An 18,430-nucleotide genomic window follows, 5' to 3' on the forward strand; every position below is an offset into this window, starting at 1 on the left:
ATGTGAGCCCACTGAATTATAACAGTGATCTGCCACGGCAGAGGAGTTCGTTCTACCGTGTTTCAAGTCTGCTTTATGTCCGCGGATGCGGTCCGAGATATGTCGTTGGGTTTCTCCAATGTAGCTACTACCACAGAGGCACTTTAGTTTGTAAACGCCCGGGTACTGCATGTCTGGAACAGCATCTTTTACAGATGGAACTAAATCACGGATTTTATGTACTGTGTTGAATCGGACCTGGATCTTGTGTTTATTCAGGATTTTGGAGCTCTTTTTAGTGACCCCTGCAATGTAGGGTAAGGTGATGGTTTTGAGTGGCTCCACAAGAGGATCCTTCTTCATGACTGGAGTGATGGCTTTGCGGATTGTGTAGTCGGAGTAAAAATTAGCCCTGAGAGCCTGGTGTACGTGCTTGAGTTCACTGGTAATGTGTTCCTGGTCGGAAATGCATTGGGCTCTATGGTATAGCGTCTTGATGAGGGAGTTCTTCTGGGATGGATGGTGGTGGGAATCCGGTTTCAAGTAAGCATCTGTATGGGTAGCTTTCCTGTAGACAGAGTGGCTCATTGAACCATCATGTCTCCTTTTAATTAAGACATTCAAAAAGGGTATTTTGCCATCTTATGGCCTTCCAAAGATACACAAAGAAGATACACCCCTTCGTCCCATCGTCTCTACTATCAACTCCCCCACCTATAAACTGGCACGTTTTCTTGCTGATATACTGCGACCTTTCACTGGAAAAACCACCTCTGCGGTACTAAATTCTACTCACCTGGTATCGACAATCAAAGGCATTTCCCTGTCCCCAGACGACCTGCTTGTCAGTTTTGATGTGGTGTCCTTGTTCACCAAAGTGCCGGTACCTGACACCATCGCTATCATTGAAGACCTGGTTCATCAAGGACTGCATACTGATGTACCCCCCCTGGTGAGACATTGCTTAACCAACACATACTTCACCTGGAATGGAACTTTCTACAAACAAACTGAGGGCACCCCAATGGGCTCCCCCTATCTCCGGTTGTAGCCAACGTATTCATGGAAAAATTTGAAACTGACGCCATCCAGACTGCCACTCTACGCCCGACCTTATGGAAGAGGTACGTGGATGACACCTTTGTCATCTGGCCACATGGCCAGCCATCAGATTTTCAAACGTATAAATAAAGACATTGCTTACAAATATCAGCTCTATGTTTTCAAGTAAATACATTTTGGGTAGTGAATTAATTATAGTCTAAATAAGATACACATGACGAATTGTAGGCAATTATAGTTATAATCAAAGACATTTTTAAACAATCACGTGGTCCCTGTAGTCGCCGTTAGAGACACAATCTGCTTGAAACAGTTTATCAACATATATGAATACATTGATTCGAATAAGCAGAGTTAATTTCCTATTCATGGCATGCCAGTTATGTGTCAGTTTTCGATATCAACATCACCTTATAAAAGAATAACATTTAAAATACGCACAGACAAGTATTCATTCGTAATTATTGACAGGCATATGAACAAAATTGCAAGCACCGTGTAAAAGCAATTATCATGAGAACATCGTGAATGCTTGGGAGCTTATTGTCTCTCGCTCCTGGTGAGAGATTGACCCAACCCACAGGTCCACAAAGACTGGCCGCCCTTACTCTGCAGGTTGAACCTAGGAGCTGAGTGTTCAACTTCACATTCTTGTCATTAAAGGCCTGTGACAAAGGTGCATCTATTGGAGCGACATCGTCTCTGGCTTACACATCTACCGGGTCTCCACTTGACTTTGTATTGTCTAGGAAGTCCACCCACACCTCCACTTCCACAAACTGGTGGGAGTTGCCTCGCTCTGCCTCACAGTCAGAATTCTCCTCCTGCTTCACGTTGCCTCTGTCGATGTGAAGGTCCCATTTTGGAGTTGAATCTTCATCTTCACATTTCACCTTCACTTCTTCACATTTCACCATCACCTCTTCCCTCTTCACCATCACTTCTTCCCTCTTCACCATTACCTCTTCCCTCTTCACCATCACTTCTTCCCTCTTCACCATCACTTCTTCCCTCTTCACCATCACCTCTTCATATTTCACCTCGATACCTTTAAAAGTGTCCAAGCTGGGATTTTCTTCCGGTTCGTGTTTCATGAGGGATGGGCTCATTGCGGCACTTTGACTTTCACAAGCTGATTTCAGACTCCACTCCTTGTGGATCTTCTGATGCTTTTGTGTTCTCTGGTGTACTTGAAGATGTGGTTGCTGTGCAAACGCCTTCCCACACACACTGCACCAGAAGGGTTTCTCTCCTGTGTGAGTTCTCTGGTGTTCTACAAGAAGAGATGAACGTGCAAACGCCTTCACGCACACACTGCACTTGAAGGGTTTCTCTCCTGTGTGTGTTCTCTGGTGTATTACAAGAGCAGATGAATATCCAAACACCTTTCCACACACAATGCACTTGAAGGGTTTCTCTCCCGTGTGTGTTCTCTGGTGTGCTACAAGAGTAGATGATTGTGCAAACCCCTTCCCACACACAGTGCACTTGAAGGGTTTCTCTCCCGTGTGTGTTCTCTGGTGTATTACAAGAGCAGATGAATATGCAAACACCTTTCCACACACAATGCACTTGAAGGGTTTCTCTCCCGTGTGTGTTCTCTGGTGTGCTACAAGAGTAGATGAATGTGCAAACGCCTTCCCACACACAGTGCACTTGAAGGGTTTCTCCCCCGTGTGTGTTCTCTGGTGTTCTACAAGAGTAGATGAACGTGCAAACGCCTTCCCACACACACTGCACTCGAAGGGTTTCTCTCCCGTGTGTGTTCTCTGGTGTTCTACAAGAGTAAATGAACGTGCAAATGCCTTCCCACACACACTGCACTTGAAGGGTTTCTCTCCTGTGTGAGTTCTCTCGTGCTGTGTGAAATCTCCAGTACGATCCGTGCTGTATGCACACCGGTCGCATTGGAGCCTTGTCCTACCGAGCTGCGCTGAGTGCATTTGCTCCATCAGACCAATTCTGCGGAGGAAGCGTCAGAGGAAGCGTCAGCTGGAGACAGAAAAAAATAATATCCACACCATCTACACGTCAGTATCGAGGCACAGAGGAATGCATATATAGTCACATGTGACTTACACGTCTATATTCATATATTCATGATGTAGTAAAACGTTTCCCAAATTCATCACACGGGCTGTTATGGCACACAATGAGAAGGCAAATGGTTATAAACATGTTTGGGAGCCCTCGTATCTTCAAAATGAATGTTCACCAAAAACTCCGAGCACACAATTTCGGCTGTCTGGCTACAAAAGGAATATATGAGAGCTAAATTCAGCTGACATAGCAAAGGGTGTTGAAAACAATACTATTTGCGTTAGGCAGAAATGCATAAATTAATGTTCAATCGCAACTTAGATGTGTGAATCCAGGCTCAGATGTCCTTGAATGCTGGGATGAACAGTTCTGACTTCAGCTGCACGTGTGTGCTGTGTTAACTTCCTGTTTCCATTCTTATAAAGAGTTCCAGAGGAAAACAAAAGTAAACTATTGTTATGCTATAACCTCCGTGTTCAACAGAGTTAATAGACGTTACTGCAAACACAAACTGTACACTGTCACTGGGTAAACAGGCGGTGGCGTGTCTAGAATCACGCCTGGCCACCTTCATCTGCTTGGCATGAATGCTTCCTCACTCCACCAAGTAATTAATTGAGGATCAACGAACACAGCCGAGGCTAACTGGAGTTTGCGTGTCTCTCTCCGTGGTGAGATGTTAACTACCTCACCTGGTATACAGGAAGTCGTGGGTTCGATCCCGACCCTGACGCCTGCTGTATATTTGGAGTTTGCGGGTCCCTCCGTTTAGCGTCTTTGACCGATAGACATTGACACACGTATTCTTGTTTCTTTTGGTAAAGTTACGAAGATAGAAAATAACAATAACAGATAATACAATTACATTAAATAAAGATTACTTGTGTTGCGATCAAAACGACGTGAGTTTTTTTGCTTTATTTACAATGTTTTAATTATTTTTATTGTTATTTTTATTTAATTTTCTATCTACGTGACTTTACCGAAAGAACCAAGAATATTAATTCCTGCAGTCACCAAAGTTTTAAGTCAAAACATTCACACACGTTGACAAAGCCTCACCTTGTGTTGTTGTGGGCAGGTCGCTTCTGATAACAAGAGCGGTATAGCAGCTCAAGCGGGCTTGGCCTGGTGAAAAAAATAAAAACTGCATGAATATTTACAATAAAACAAAGTTACAAAGTGGCGAGCCGGGTGAAGACAAATTAAACTTAAGCGAGATAATTTAAGTAAACGCAATCAGGCGAGGGCAGGAGGCAAGGCCCCGCGTGGCTAGGCCCCACGTTGTAAAGTTCCAACCTGGACATTGATTCCCATGCTCGCTGCTACTCAACTGACATCCCTACGAGAGAGAGCGAGGCTCTACCTCGGTAAACAACAACAACCACCACCACAATCGCAATGAGAATTTCTCACCTCGGATTTCAGTGCAGAAAGCGATAGCTTCCTGTTACCTAGTGACGTCACGCGGCAGCAGGGGCGTGACGTCACATCCGGAGTACGAGACACGCTCCTCCCACAATGAGCGGCTCCGTAGCTAAATAAATTAGAGAATAAATAAATTATGTTAATGTTACTCGTCCCATATGTCGTGGGCAATGAACCCGTCGCAATAAACTCGCGACGGCTTTAACGAACACACTATGTTAATGAACCGCCAGTCACTGGGCGTAGCTTTGCCCAAATAAGGATTGGCACTATGCTCTTTGGTTCAATTGGGTAAAGTCACGTAGGTGAAAATAAAATAACAAAAAATCACGACGTTTCGGCCAGAACACAAGCGGCCTTCATCAGGTGAAGGGATGAGACTGTCTGGAGGACAGCGCTGGAGTGGGAGAAGCCACGCTTAGATCACGACCTTTAAGCTTGTGATCGCGGCATCTTTTGAGGAAGGTCAGCGTCTCGATGAGTTGCGACTTCTTGTCCCGTTGTCTGTTAAAAGCTCTAACAGATAGGTGAAAACCCTCCCCATAGAGGTTATCAATTCTAGATTTAAAGCTTTCGTGACTGCTAGGATCTATACTCTTTGGTTCTATTGGGTAAAGTCACGTAGGTAAAAATAAAATAACAAAAAAATCACGACGTTTCTTTTGTTATTTCTTTTGTTATTTTATTTTCACCTACGTGACTTTACCCAATAGAACCAAAGAGTATGGATCCTAGCAGTCACGAAAGCTTTAAATCTAGAAAGGATTGGCACTGGCAGTGGCAGTGACCCAAGCAGAGGTGATGTCACGCTCAAGAGCGCGGTGGAATACCTTGGTGACATGACGTCACTAGCGAGGTACACCTCACCCTGGCGTTTCACGCCGATGAAGTAATGCTGAGTGGTGACGTCAGAGAGCGGGGTTAGAGTTTAAGTTGATTTAGATTCATTTTCATTGCTCGCTCCCTTGGGTGCGTGGGCTCAGCTACAACTACTACGTGGACATTATTGTGTATACACTGTGTGTGTGTGTACACTGTGTGTATACACTGTGTGTCTGTGTATACTGTGTGTGTACTGTGTGTGTGTACACTGTGTGTGTGTACACTGTGTGTGTACACTGTGTGTGTGTACACCGTGTGTGTGTACACTGTGTGTGTGTGTACACTGTGTGTGTGTACACTGTGTGTGTACAGTGTGTGTGTGTACACTGTGTGTGTGTACACTGTGTGTATACACTGTGTGTGTACACTGTGTGTGTACACTGTGTGTGTGTACACTGTGTGTGTACACTGTGTGTGTGTACAGTGTGTGTGTGTGTACACTGTGTGTGTATACACTGTGTGTGTACACTTCTAGATTTAAAGCTTTCGTGACTGCAAGGATCCATACTCTTTGGTTCTATTGGGTAAGGTCACGTAGGTAAAAGACGTTGTACTGTCCCCTGACGATATCCTTGTCAGCTTCGATGTGGTCTCTTTGTTCACCAAGGTCCCAGTGCCTGATACCATTGAAATTATTGAAAATTTGGTCCATGGACTAGACCCCGACACACCTGCACTGGTTAGGCACTGCCTCAACAATACCTACTTTACTTGGAATGGCTCCTTCTACAAACAAAATGAGGGTACCCCCATAGGATCCCCCTTATCACCAGTTATAGCCAATATTTTCATGGAGAAATTTGAATCAGACGCCATCCAGACTTCCACCCTCAGACCTTCCCTGTGGAAGAGATATGTGGATGACACTTTCGTCATTTGGCCACATGGCCTCCCAGCTCTGAACCTTTTCCTACACCACATCAATTCTAAACATCCCGCCATCAAATTCACCATGGAAGTGGAGAAAGATGGCAAGCTACCATTCTTAGATGTTCTGTTTGAGAGGAGACCTGATGGCTCATTGGGGCATTCTGTCTACAGGAAACCCACCCACACAGATTCCTACTTGAAACCTGATTCCCACCACCACCCAGCCAAAAAGAATTCTCTCATCAAAACTTTATACCATAGGGCTCATTGCATTTCGGACCAACACCACCTGACCAGTGAATTAAAACATGTACACCTGGCCCTCAAAAGGAATGGTTACTCTGACCGTACCATCCGCCAAGCTGTTTCTCCCTCCATACAGAAACAACCACTTGATACTCCGGTCAAAACCACCACACTACCATATATAGCAGGCGTTACTAAAAAGATTTCCAAAATTCTAAACAAACACAAGATCCAGGTCCGGTCCAATACAGTACACAAAATTCGTGATCTGATCCCATCCGTGAAGGATGTCATTCCTGACTTACAGTACCCCGGGGTTTACAAATTGAGTTGTACCTGCGGTGATTGCTATATCGGGAAGACAAAGCGACATGTCTCTGACCGAATTCGCGAGCACAAATCAGATTTGAAACACGGCAAAACGAATTCTTCTGCCGTGGCTGATCACTGTTACAACGCTGTGGGTGATCACGATATAATTTTCTGCGATACCAAGGTTCTTTGCAAACCCACGGGTTTTTATCAGAGATTTGTTCACGAGGCAATTCAGATCTACAAACACAGACACAATTTCAACCGAGAAGATGGTTTCAAATTTAGCAACGATTGGAAAGATGTTCTAAATCGAACTAAACATTAAACTAATTTCAATGGTACAGTATATTTTTCAAGTAGTGGTACCCCAAACTTTCGCAGCTCTTATAAATTCCCTTTTCACACCATCAATAGGTAAACTCTCCCCCCCCCCGCGCCAAACGGCAAGTCCACCGGCACGTACAACACCTCTTTTCTAAAATCGGCCAATCAAATGCTAATTTTTATGCTAATTTCTTTGTCAGGACACCTTGTTTGCTCGCACACAGTTTAAAGGTCCGCGGTCTGAGCGTGGTTGTGTTTCGCTAAATTCTCCTGTTTGATTGGTACTAGGTGCCTCGGTGAATGTATATGCTCTGACTTTAACATAGCTATTTCTGTGACCAGTTACAAGCTAATCACTCAGCTATTTCAATGCTAAATTCTATGCTAATTCCTTTGTCAAGGGGTGCCTCTGCCGATGTGTATACTTTAACTTAGCTATTTCAATGAGCCATTTCAATGCTAAATTATATGCTAATTCCTTTGTAAAGGCGATTTGTTTCTTCTCTCACAGCTTAAAGGTCGTGATCTGCGCGTGGCTTTTTCCACTCCAGCGCTGTCCTCCAGACAGTCTCGTCCCTTCACCTGATGAAGGCCGCTTGTGTTGTGGCCGAAACGTCGTGATTTTTGTTATTTTATTTTTTACCTACGTGACTTTACCCAATAGAACCAAAGAGTATGGATCCTAGCAGTCACGAAAGCTTTAAAATCTAGAATAGAAATGTAATGCATTACAACACAGTCGGCCAACATAAGAGTCAACACCCCACCTGGTTGATAACGTTCTTCCAAAGATTGCTCAATTTGAAAGAGAGACAAAACACAGACACGGAGACATAGACAGAGAGAGATCACATGGAGACACACAGAGAGAGATACACACATACAGTGAGGGTAAAAAGTATTTGATCCCCTGCTGATTTTGTACGTTTGCCCACTGACAAAGAAATGATCAGTCTATAATTTTAATGGAAGGTTTAATTGAACAGTGAGAGACAGAATAACAACAAAAAAATCCAGATAAACGCATGTCAAAAATGTTATAAATTTATTTGCATTTTAATGAGGGAAAAAAGTATTTGACCCCTCTGCAAAACATGACTTAGTACTTGGTGGCAAAACCCTTGTTGGCAATCACAGAGGTCAGACGTTTCTTGTAGTTGGCCACCAGGTTTGCACACATCTCAGGAGGGATTTTGTCCCACTCCTCTTTGCAGATCTTCTCCAAGTCATTAAGGTTTCGAGGCTGACGTTTGGCAACTCGAACCTTCAGCTCCCTCCAGATTTCCTATGGGATTAAGGTCTGGAGACTGGCTAGGCCACCCCAGGACCTTAATGTGCTTCTTCTTGAGCCACTCCTTTGTTGCCTTGGCCGTGTGTTTTGGGTCATTGTCATGCTGGAATACCCATCCACCATCCATTTTCAATGCCCTGGCTGAGGGAAGGAGGTTCTCACCCAAGATTTGACGGTACATGGCCCCGTCCATCGTCCCTTTGATGCGGTGAAGTTGTCCTGTCCCCTTAGCAGAAAAACACCCCCAAAGCATAATGTTTCCACCTCCATGTTTGACGGTGGGGATGGTGTTCTTGGGGTCATAGGCAGCATTCCTCCTCCTCCAAACACGGCGAGTTGAGTTGATGCCAAAGAGTTCCACTTTGGTCTAATCCGACCAAAACACTTTCACCCAGTTGTCCTCTGAATCATTCAGATGTTCATTGGCAAACTTCAGACGGGCATGTATATGTGCTTTCTTGAGTAGGGGGACCTTGCAGGCGCTGCAGGATTTCAGTCCTTCACGGTGAAGTGTGTTATCAATTGTTTTCTTGGTGACTATGGTCCCAGCTGCCTTGAGATCATTAACAAGATCCTCCCGTGTAGTTCTGGGCTGATTCCTCGCCGTTCTCATGATCATTGCAACTCCACGAGGTGAGATCTTGCATGGAGCCCCAGGCCGAAGGAGATTGACAGTTTTTTTGTGTTTCTTCCATTTGCGAATAATCGCACCAACTGTTGTCACCTTCTCACCAAGCTGCTTGGCAATGGTCTTTTAGCCCATTCCAGCCTTGTGTAGGTCTACAATCTTGTCCCTGACATCCTTGGAGAGCTCTTTGGTCTTGGCCATGGTGGAGAGTTTGGGATCTGATTGATTGATTGCTTCTGTGGACAGGTGTCTTTTATACAGGTAACGAGCTGAGATAATGGGCACTCCCTTTAAGAGTGTGCTCCTAATCTCAGCTCGTTACCTGTATAAAAGACACCTGGGAGCCAGAAATCTTTCCGATTGAGAGGGGGTCAAATACTTATTTCCCTCATTAAAATGCGAATCAATTTATAAAATTTTTGACATGCATTTATCTGGATTTTCTTGTTGTTATTCTGTCTCTCACTGTTCAAATAAACCTACCATTAAAATTATAGACTGATCATTTCCTTGTCAGTGGGCAAACGTACAAAATCAGCAGGGGACCAAATACTGTTTTCCCTCACTGTAGGCACACAGAGAAACAATGCCTCTGTGTCGAGGCCTTAAATAGAGAGAGAGAGGGGGGCAGAGAGAAAGGGGAGGGGGTGTAGAGAAATCCGCGAGTCAATGCAAGGCCGTAGCCATGGAGTCAACATTGGGGGGGACCAAATCTACCAGGGGCTCTGGGGTCCCCCCCCCCCAGAAAAAAATCTAAATTTGAAAACGAATTTCCTGACATTTCCTAAAATATTGAAAAATTTCACTAACACATGGGATGGAATATTTTTGTTATTTGATACAATAATGTATAATATTGTATTGTATTACATTGCTCTGTGTTGTTTATTCTTTAACTTTTCTTGTTTCATAGTATGTATTGGCAGAGATTAGGGATTCATAAAGTACAAGGCAATCATACAAACACAAATCTACGCATTGTTACATGAAGACCACATGTCCACATTTTGTGGCCAAGGTTTAGCAAATTGTTTTATTAACATAGCATAGCAATTATTATTTTAAAAAATACTTTCATAGCAATATATTGGGGGGGACATTTTGAGCATATATGATTATTGGGGGGGGATATGTCCCGCCCCAATATATATTATAATTCTTATAACATATTATAATTACGGCCTTGTGTCAATGAGAGATTTGGAACTTTGGTGACTGCGGGAAATAATAATAACACGAGGACACGCAGAGAGAGAGAGAAAGCTCACTTATATTCTTGGCTCTTTCGGTAAAGTCACCACGTAGAAGGGAAACAATAAAATAATAAAAATATAAAACAACAAAATTCTCACGTTTCGACTGCAACACAAGCAATCATCATCAGGTGTGAAAGCCACGGCAAGAAAATTTGAAAACCACAGAAAGGAAATTTCAAAATGTTCTTGCTGATGGTTTTCACACCTGATGATGATTGCTTGTGTTGCAGTTGAAACGTCGTGATAATTTTATTGTTTTATATATTTTTATTATTTTATTGTTTCCCTTCTACGTGGTGGTGACTTTACCGAAAGAACCAAGAATATGAATCCCTGCAGTCAAGAAAGCTTTAAATCAAAAGCTCACTTAATCAAACAAACTGAGTAAAACTTGGAAATGTAATGCAATGCAACACAGAGAGTCGGTCAACACACAATAAACGCATAGCCTGGTAGATTACTTTCTTACAAAGATTGCTCAACTAAGCGAGATAATTAAAGCAAACGCGATCAGGCGAGGGCAGGAGGCAAGGCCCCGCGTGGCTAGGCCCCGCGTTGTAAAGTTCCAACCTGGACATCGATTCCCATGCTCGCTGCTACTCAATTGACATCCCTACGAGAGAGCGAGGCTCTACCTCGGTAAACAACAACCACCACCACAACCACCACAACTGCGATGAGAATTTCTCACCTCGGATTTCAGTTCACGCACGGAGCGGCAGATTTCTGTTACCTCGTGACGTCACGCAGCAGCAGGATTGGTGACGTCACTTGCGTGGTACAAGACACTCCCCTCCCGCAACGAGCGGGTCTTAATTTAAATAAATTATGTTAATGAGCCCAGCCCATACGTGGAGGGATGGGGCGTGGGTGCTGAACCCGTCGCAATAAACTCGCGACAGTCGACACGAATATATTATGTTAATGAGCCGCCAGTCACCGGGCGTAGCTTTGCCCAAATAAGGATTGTACTTGAACAGATAACGCAAGTTGACCCAGGCAGAGGTGACGTCACGCTCAAGGGCGCGGTAGACGGGGTGGGGTGAATACCTTGGTGACATGACGTCACTGGCGAGGTACACCTCCCCCTGGCGTTTCACGCCGATGAGGTGATGCTGAGTAGTGACGCCACAGAGCTGGATTGGAGTTTAAGTTGATTTAGATTCATTTTCCATTGCTCCCTCCCTTGAACTCAGCAACAACAACGTGGACATTGCATCCCACTGGGATTTTTAGCACACAGCGTTGGTGTACGGTGCTTTTCTCAGGAACATTTTGCTGTTTTTTTCATGGATTTTCTGTTTGCAGAGTCACACAAAGTAGTAACTTTAAGATGTGTTTTTTGTTTTTGTTTGTGTTTGTTGTGGTTGCACTTGATTCAAGAGCCGAATGGCTCACAGGGGTATACCAAATATATATCAACTGAAACTATTGTGTACACACTGTGTGTATGTAAACTGTGTGTGTACACTGTGTGTGCGTACACTGTGTGTACACACTGTGTGTGTGTATGTACACTGTGTGTCACTGTGCCTGGCATAAGCGTCGTGGTGACGTCACCGCCACTTAGTGGAGAATGGCGGTTGTTGTGTCACTGTGTGTGTGTACACTCTGTGTGTACACTATGTGTCACTGTGTGTCACTGTGTGTATATATACACTGTGTGTGTACCCTGTGTGTGTACACTGTGTGTATACACTGTATGTGTGTACACTGTGTGTGTACAGTGTATACCCTGTGTATGTGTACAGTGTATACACTGTGTGCGTGTACAGTGTGCGTGTACACTGTCTGTGTGTACACTGTGTATACACTGTGTGTGTACGCTATGTGTGTATACACTGTGTGTGTACACTGTGTGCATGTGTACACTGTGTGTACACTGTGTGTACATTGTGTGTGTACACTGTGTGTACACTGTGTGTACACTGTTTGTGTCCGAACCCCCGGCAAGGCCATCTACTTAATGACGAGAGAAAATTCACACGAAATGTCCTTTTCAATGAAGTCTTCCAGATGTAAATTGATACAAGCTTTTAATGAAGAAATAAAATCATCTAATTCAAAACACAACACAATTCAAAGATGTTTCATTTTAAAACTTCAAAACGGAGCATGGGGTACTTGCGTGAATGCATTCCTTCGTGTGCCGTAAATGTTGTGACTTTCCTGGCCTGAAGGCCGTCAATGTGTTGGACCATTATTGGTGCACAGCGTCTCAACAACAGCAGTGGGGTTTGCTTCAACCGATAGGTAACGAACATCCAGACGTGAATCAGCAAGGAGCATTTCTAGTCCTAGTTAGACAAAATCTACGTCAACACGTAAGACAAAACTACAATTCGTGTTGTAGAGAATGTACCTCCTCCTATACGTGTAACTTTCAAGTGGTATGCCTTGTAACTGATGAATGATCCGAGCGTGCTCCCTATTTCAAAGACGATGAGTTGCTCCAGAGGCAGACGCTTCGTGAAACACAAGAGTTCTCTGTACAGGTTACTTCCAAAACACACACCCACTTTGTCCTAACATCACTTATTCAATGTGTGAATCTCAGACAAAATATTACATGTACGCGCACAATCAGACGAGTATTCATTCTAAATCATTGACGGGCATATTAGCAACATTGAATTACTGCAGCAAAATTGACTGCATCACGTTACATCGTATTAACAAGAAGTTATTTTACAAATACGCACCGTCTGCTTAACAGTGTATGTACAACATACTATTGTTGCGTCATTCAAAACGAGTAGGCCGTTGCATGCTGGCGTCTGGGTCAAAATGTATCAAACTCTAAACATTACGCTACAAATAATAGATCACGGAGTTTCGATGGCAACACAAGCAATCGTCATCAGGTGGGACAAGCACAGCAGCAATAAGAAGAAACTGCTGGAGTAGGCGCCTACCACTTCAGCGTCTTCTTCTTGCTGTGGTTGTCCCACTTGATGACGATTGCTTGTCTTGTGATCTAAACGCCGTGATCTGTTATGTTTCTACCCACGTGGTGACTTTACCGAAAGAACTCAAGAGTGTAGATTCCTGCAGTCACGAAAGCTTCGAATCAAGATTACCTACAAACTACACAACTGAGATGACGCATCAATCATCGCCCCCTACTGACAGGCTCTTGGTCACATGGAGGCTGGTGCAGGGCCACCACCTTGTGTCACACAGGGGTAGCTGCTACTTGGGGATGCTCTTCGAGCATTTCAGACGAGGTACTACACAAAACTCCGAGTTGCTGAGGCGGTTAAGCAAGCACCACGCAAAAACAATTATGATAACATCATGAATGTTTGGGAGCTTTATGGCTCTCGCTCCTAGTGAGAGATTAACCCAACCCACAGGTCCACAAAGACTGGCCGCTCTTACTCTGCAGGTTGAACCTAGGAATTGAGTGTTCAACTTCACATTCTTGTCATTAAAGGCCTGTGACAAAGGTGCATCTATTGGAGCGACATAGTCTCTGGCTTACACATCTACCGGGTCTCCACTTGACTTTGGATTGTCTTGGAGGAAGTCCACCCACACCTCCACTTCCACAAACTGCTGGGAGTTGCCTCGCTCTGCCTCACAGTCAGAATTCTCCTCCTGCTTCACGTTGCCTCCATCGATGTGAAGGTCGGATTTTGAAGTTGAATTTTCATCTTCACATTTAACCTGCACTTCTTTGCTCTTCATCATCACTTCTTCCCTCTTCACCATCACCTCTTCGCTCATCACTTCTTCCCTCTTCACCATCACCTCTTCACATTTCACCTCGATACCTTTAAGTGTCAAAGCTGGGATTTTCCTCCGGTTCTTGTTTCATGAAGGATGGGCTCATTGCAGCACTTTGACTTTCACAAGCTGACTTCAGACTAAACTCCTTGTGGATCTTCTGATGCTTGTGCGTTCTCTGGTGTACTTGAAGATTTGATGAATCTGCAAACGCCTTCCAGCAGAGTGCACCTGAAGGGTTTCTCTCCTGTGTGTGTTCTCTGGTGTTTTTGAAGAACAGATGACTGTGAAAATGCCTTTCCACACACACTGCACTTGAAGGGTTTCTCTCCCGTGTGTGTTCTCTGGTGTCTTTGACGATTTGATGAATCTGCAAACGCCATCCCGCACAGAGTGCACCTGAAGGGTTTCTCTTCCGTGTGTGTTCTCTCGTGTCTTTGAAGATGTGACACATGTACAAACGCCATCCTGCACAGAATGCACCTGAAGGGTTTCTCTCCTGTGTGTGTTCTCTGGTGTTCTCTAAGATATGATGACTGTGCAAACGCCATCCCGCACACACTGCACCTGAAGGGTTTCTCTCCTGTGTGTGTTCTCTGGTGTTTTTGAAGAACAGATGACTGTGAAAATACCTTTCCACACACACTGCACTTGAAGGGTTTCTCTCCCGTGTGTGTTCTCTGGTGTCTTTGACGATTTGATGAATCTGCAAACGCCATCCCGCACAGAGTGCACCTGAAGGGTTTCTCTCCCGTGTGTGTTCTCTCGTGTCTTTGAAGATGTGACACATGTACAAATGCCATCCTGCACAGAATGCACCTGAAGGGTTTCTCTCCTGTGTGTGTTCTCTGGTGTACTTTAAGATGTGGTGACTGTGCAAACGCCATCCCACACACAGTGCACTTGAAGGGTTTATCTCCTGTGTGTGTTCTCTGGTGTTTTTTAAGACCAGATGACTGTGAAAATGCCTTCCCACACACACTGCACTTGAAGGGTTTCTCTCCTGTGTGTGTTCTCTGGTGGGTCTGAACAACTAATGAACGTGCAAACGCCTTCCCGCACAAGGTGCACCTGAAGGGTTTCACTCCCGTGTGTGTTCTCTGGTGTCTTTGCAGATTTGATGACTGTGCAAATGCCTTCCCACACACACTGCACTTGAAGGGTTTCTCTCCCGTGTGTGTTCTCTGGTGTATTTGCAGATTTGATGACTGTGAAAATGCCTTCCCACACACACTGCACTTGAAGGGTTTCTCTCCTGTGTGTGTTCTCTGGTGGGTCTGAACAACTAATGAACGTGCAAACGCCTTCCCGCACAAGGTGCACCTGAAGGGTTTCACTCCCGTGTGTGTTCTCTGGTGTCTTTGCAGATTTGATGACTGTGCAAATGCCTTCCCACACACACTGCACTTGAAGGGTTTCTCTCCCGTGTGTGTTCTCTGGTGTATTTGCAGATTTGATGACTGTGAAAATGCCTTCCCACACACAGTGCACTTGAAGGGTTTCTCTCCTGTGTGAGTTCTCTGGTGCCGTGTCAAATTTCCAGTCCGATCCGTGCTGTATGCACGCTGGTCGCATTGTTGACTTGTCATACCGAGCTGCGCTGACTGCATTTGCTCCATCAGACCAATTCTGCGGAGGAAGCGTGAGAGGAAGCGTCAGCTGCAGACAGAAAAAAATAATATCCACACCATCTACACGTCAGTATCGAGGCACAGAGGAATGCATATATAGTCACATGTGACTTACACGTCTATATTCATATATTCATGATGTAGTAAAAACGTTTCCCAAATTCATCACACGGGCTGGTATGGCACACAATGAGAGGGCAAATGGTCATAAACATGCCTGGAAGCCCTCGTATCTTCAAAATGAATGTTCACCCAAAACTCCGAGTACACAATTTCGGCTGTCTGGCTACAAAAGGAATATTTATGAGAGCTAAATTCAGCTGACATAGCAAAGGGTGTTGAAAACAATACTATTTGTGTTATGCAGAAATTCATAAATTAATGTTCAATCGCAACTTAGAGGTGTGAATCCAGGCTCAGATGTCCTTGAATGCTGGGATGAACAGTTCCGATTTCAGCTGCATATGTGTGCTGTGTTCACCTCCTGTTTCCATTCTTATAAAGAGTTCCAGAGGAAAACAAAAATAAACTATTGTTACGGTATAACCTCCGTGTTCAACAGAGTTAATAGACGTTACTGCAAACACAAACTGTACAATGTCACTGGGTAAACAGGCGGTGGCGTGTCTAGAATCACGCCTGGCCACCTTCATCTGCTTGGCATGAATGCTTTCTCACTCCACCAAGTAATTAATTGAGGATCAACGAACATATCCGAGGCTAACTGGAGTTTGCGTGTGTCTCTCCGTGGTGAGATGTTAACTACCTCACCTGGTATACAGGAAGTCGTGGGTTCGATCCCGACCCTGACGCCTGCTGTATATTTGGAGTTTGCGCGTCACTCCGTTTAGCGTCTTTGACCGATAAGACATTGACACACGTATTCTTGTTGATTTCGGTAAAGTTACGTAGATAGAAAATAACAATAACTGATAATACAATTACATTAAATAAAGACTGCTTGTATTCAAAACGTGAGTTTTTTTGCTTTACTTACAATTTATTTTTATTTATTTAAATTTTATTTTCTACCTATGTTACTTTACCAAAAGAACCAAGAATATTAATTCCTGCAGTCACCAAAGTTTTAAGTCAAAACATTCACACACGTTGACAAAGCCCCACCTTGTGTTGTTGTGGGCAGGTCGCTTCTGATAACAAGAGCGGTATAGCAGCTCAAGCGGGCTTGTCCTGCTGAAAAAAAAAACTGCGTGAATATTTACAATAAAACAAAGTTACAAAGTGGCGAGCCGGGTGAAGACAAATTAAACTTAAGCGAGATAATTAAAGTGAACGCAATCAGGCGAGGGCAGGAGGCAAGGCCCCGCGTGGCTAGGCCCCGCGTTGTAAAGTTCCAACCTGGACATCGATTCCCATGCTCGCTGCTACTCAACTGACATCCCTAAGAGAGAGAGAGGCTCTACCTTGGTAAACAACAACAACAACCACGACCACCACAACAACCACGACCATCAACACGATAATAATTTCTCACCTCAGATTTCAGTGCAAGAGCGAAGCGATCGCTTCCTGTTACCTCGTGACGTCACGCATCAGCAGAAGGTGACATGACGTCACGTCCGGGGTATAAGACACTCCCCTCCCACGAGCGGCTCCGTAACTGAATAAATTATGTTAATGAGCCCGGGCCATATGTCGAGGGATGGGGGCGTGGGTGCTGAACCCGTCCCAATAAACTCGTGACGGCTTTCACGAACTCATTATGTTAATGACCCGCCAGTGACTGGGCGTAGCTTTGCCCAAATAAGGATTGTACCGGAACAGATATCGGCAGTGACCAAGCAGAGGTGACGTCACGCTCAAGGGTGCGGTGGACGGGTGTGGGGTGAGTACCTTGGTGACATGACGTCGCTAGTGAGGCACACCTCCCCCTGGCGTTTCACACCGATGAGGTCATGCTGAGTGGTGACGTCACAGAGCGGGAATGGAGTTTAAGTTGATTTAGAGTTTTAGATTCATTTTCCATTGCTCCATCTCTTGAACAGTGACCCCTTGCGTGCGTGAGCTCAGCAACTACATCGTGGACATTATTGTGTGTACACAATGTTTCTGTGTGTACACACTGTTTCTGTGTGTACACACTGTTTCTGTGTGTACACTGTGTGTACAGACTATGTGTGTGTGTACACTGTGTATGTGCACACTGTGTGTGTGTACACACTGTGTGTGTACGTACACACTGTTTCTGTGTGTACACACTGTGCGTGTGTACACTGTGTGTACAGACTGTGTGTGTGTACACTGTGTGTGTGTACAGTGTGTGTGTGTACAGTGTGTATACACTGTGTCTACACTGTGTGTGTGTACAATGTGTGTGTACAGTGTGTGTGTGTGTGTGTACAGTGTGTGTGTACACACTGTGTGTGTGCGCCTGTATCTCTGTGTGTGCCTGTGTCTATGTGTGTGTGCCTGTGTGTGACACCTGATGATGATTGCTTGTGTTGCAGTCGAAACGTCGTGAGAATGTAATTGTTTTATATTTTTGTTATTTTATTGTTTCCCTTCTACGTGACTTTACCGAAAGAACAAGAATAAATATCAGCTCTATGTTTTCAAGTAAATACATTTTGGGTAGTGAATAAATTATAGTCTAAATAAGCTACAAATGACGAATTGTAGGCAATTATAGTTATAATCAAAGACATTTTTAAACAATTACGTGGTCCCTGTATTCTTAACTCTTTCGGTAAAGTCACGTTGAATGGAAACAATAAACACAAGATCCAGG

General features: G+C 44.4%; 1 protein-coding gene and 1 pseudogene across 1 annotated transcript; both read right to left on the reverse strand.

The window, feature by feature from the left end:
- Window positions 1–574: 574 nt before the first annotated feature.
- Window positions 575–2,999, reverse strand: LOC142916552 (uncharacterized). The gene is made up of 2 exons (XM_076061674.1): window positions 2,067–2,999; window positions 575–583 (listed from the first exon to the last, which is right to left on the reverse strand). Exons 1-2 carry the CDS (start codon window positions 2,991–2,993, stop codon window positions 575–577), a joined length of 936 nt encoding a protein of 311 aa, XP_075917789.1. The 5' UTR covers window positions 2,994–2,999.
- Window positions 3,000–12,344: 9,345 nt separating this feature from the next.
- LOC142916590 (uncharacterized) lies at window positions 12,345–17,232 on the reverse strand (annotated as a pseudogene).
- Between the last annotated feature and the right edge of the window lie 1,198 nt (window positions 17,233–18,430).

The sequence above is a fragment of the Petromyzon marinus genome, unplaced genomic scaffold (assembly GCF_048934315.1).
Source record: "Petromyzon marinus isolate PM22_M1 ecotype Great Lakes invasive population unplaced genomic scaffold, UKy_Petmar_22M1.pri1.0 PM_G_Scaffold_4, whole genome shotgun sequence".
Classification (NCBI taxonomy): Eukaryota; Metazoa; Chordata; class Hyperoartia; order Petromyzontiformes; family Petromyzontidae; genus Petromyzon; species Petromyzon marinus.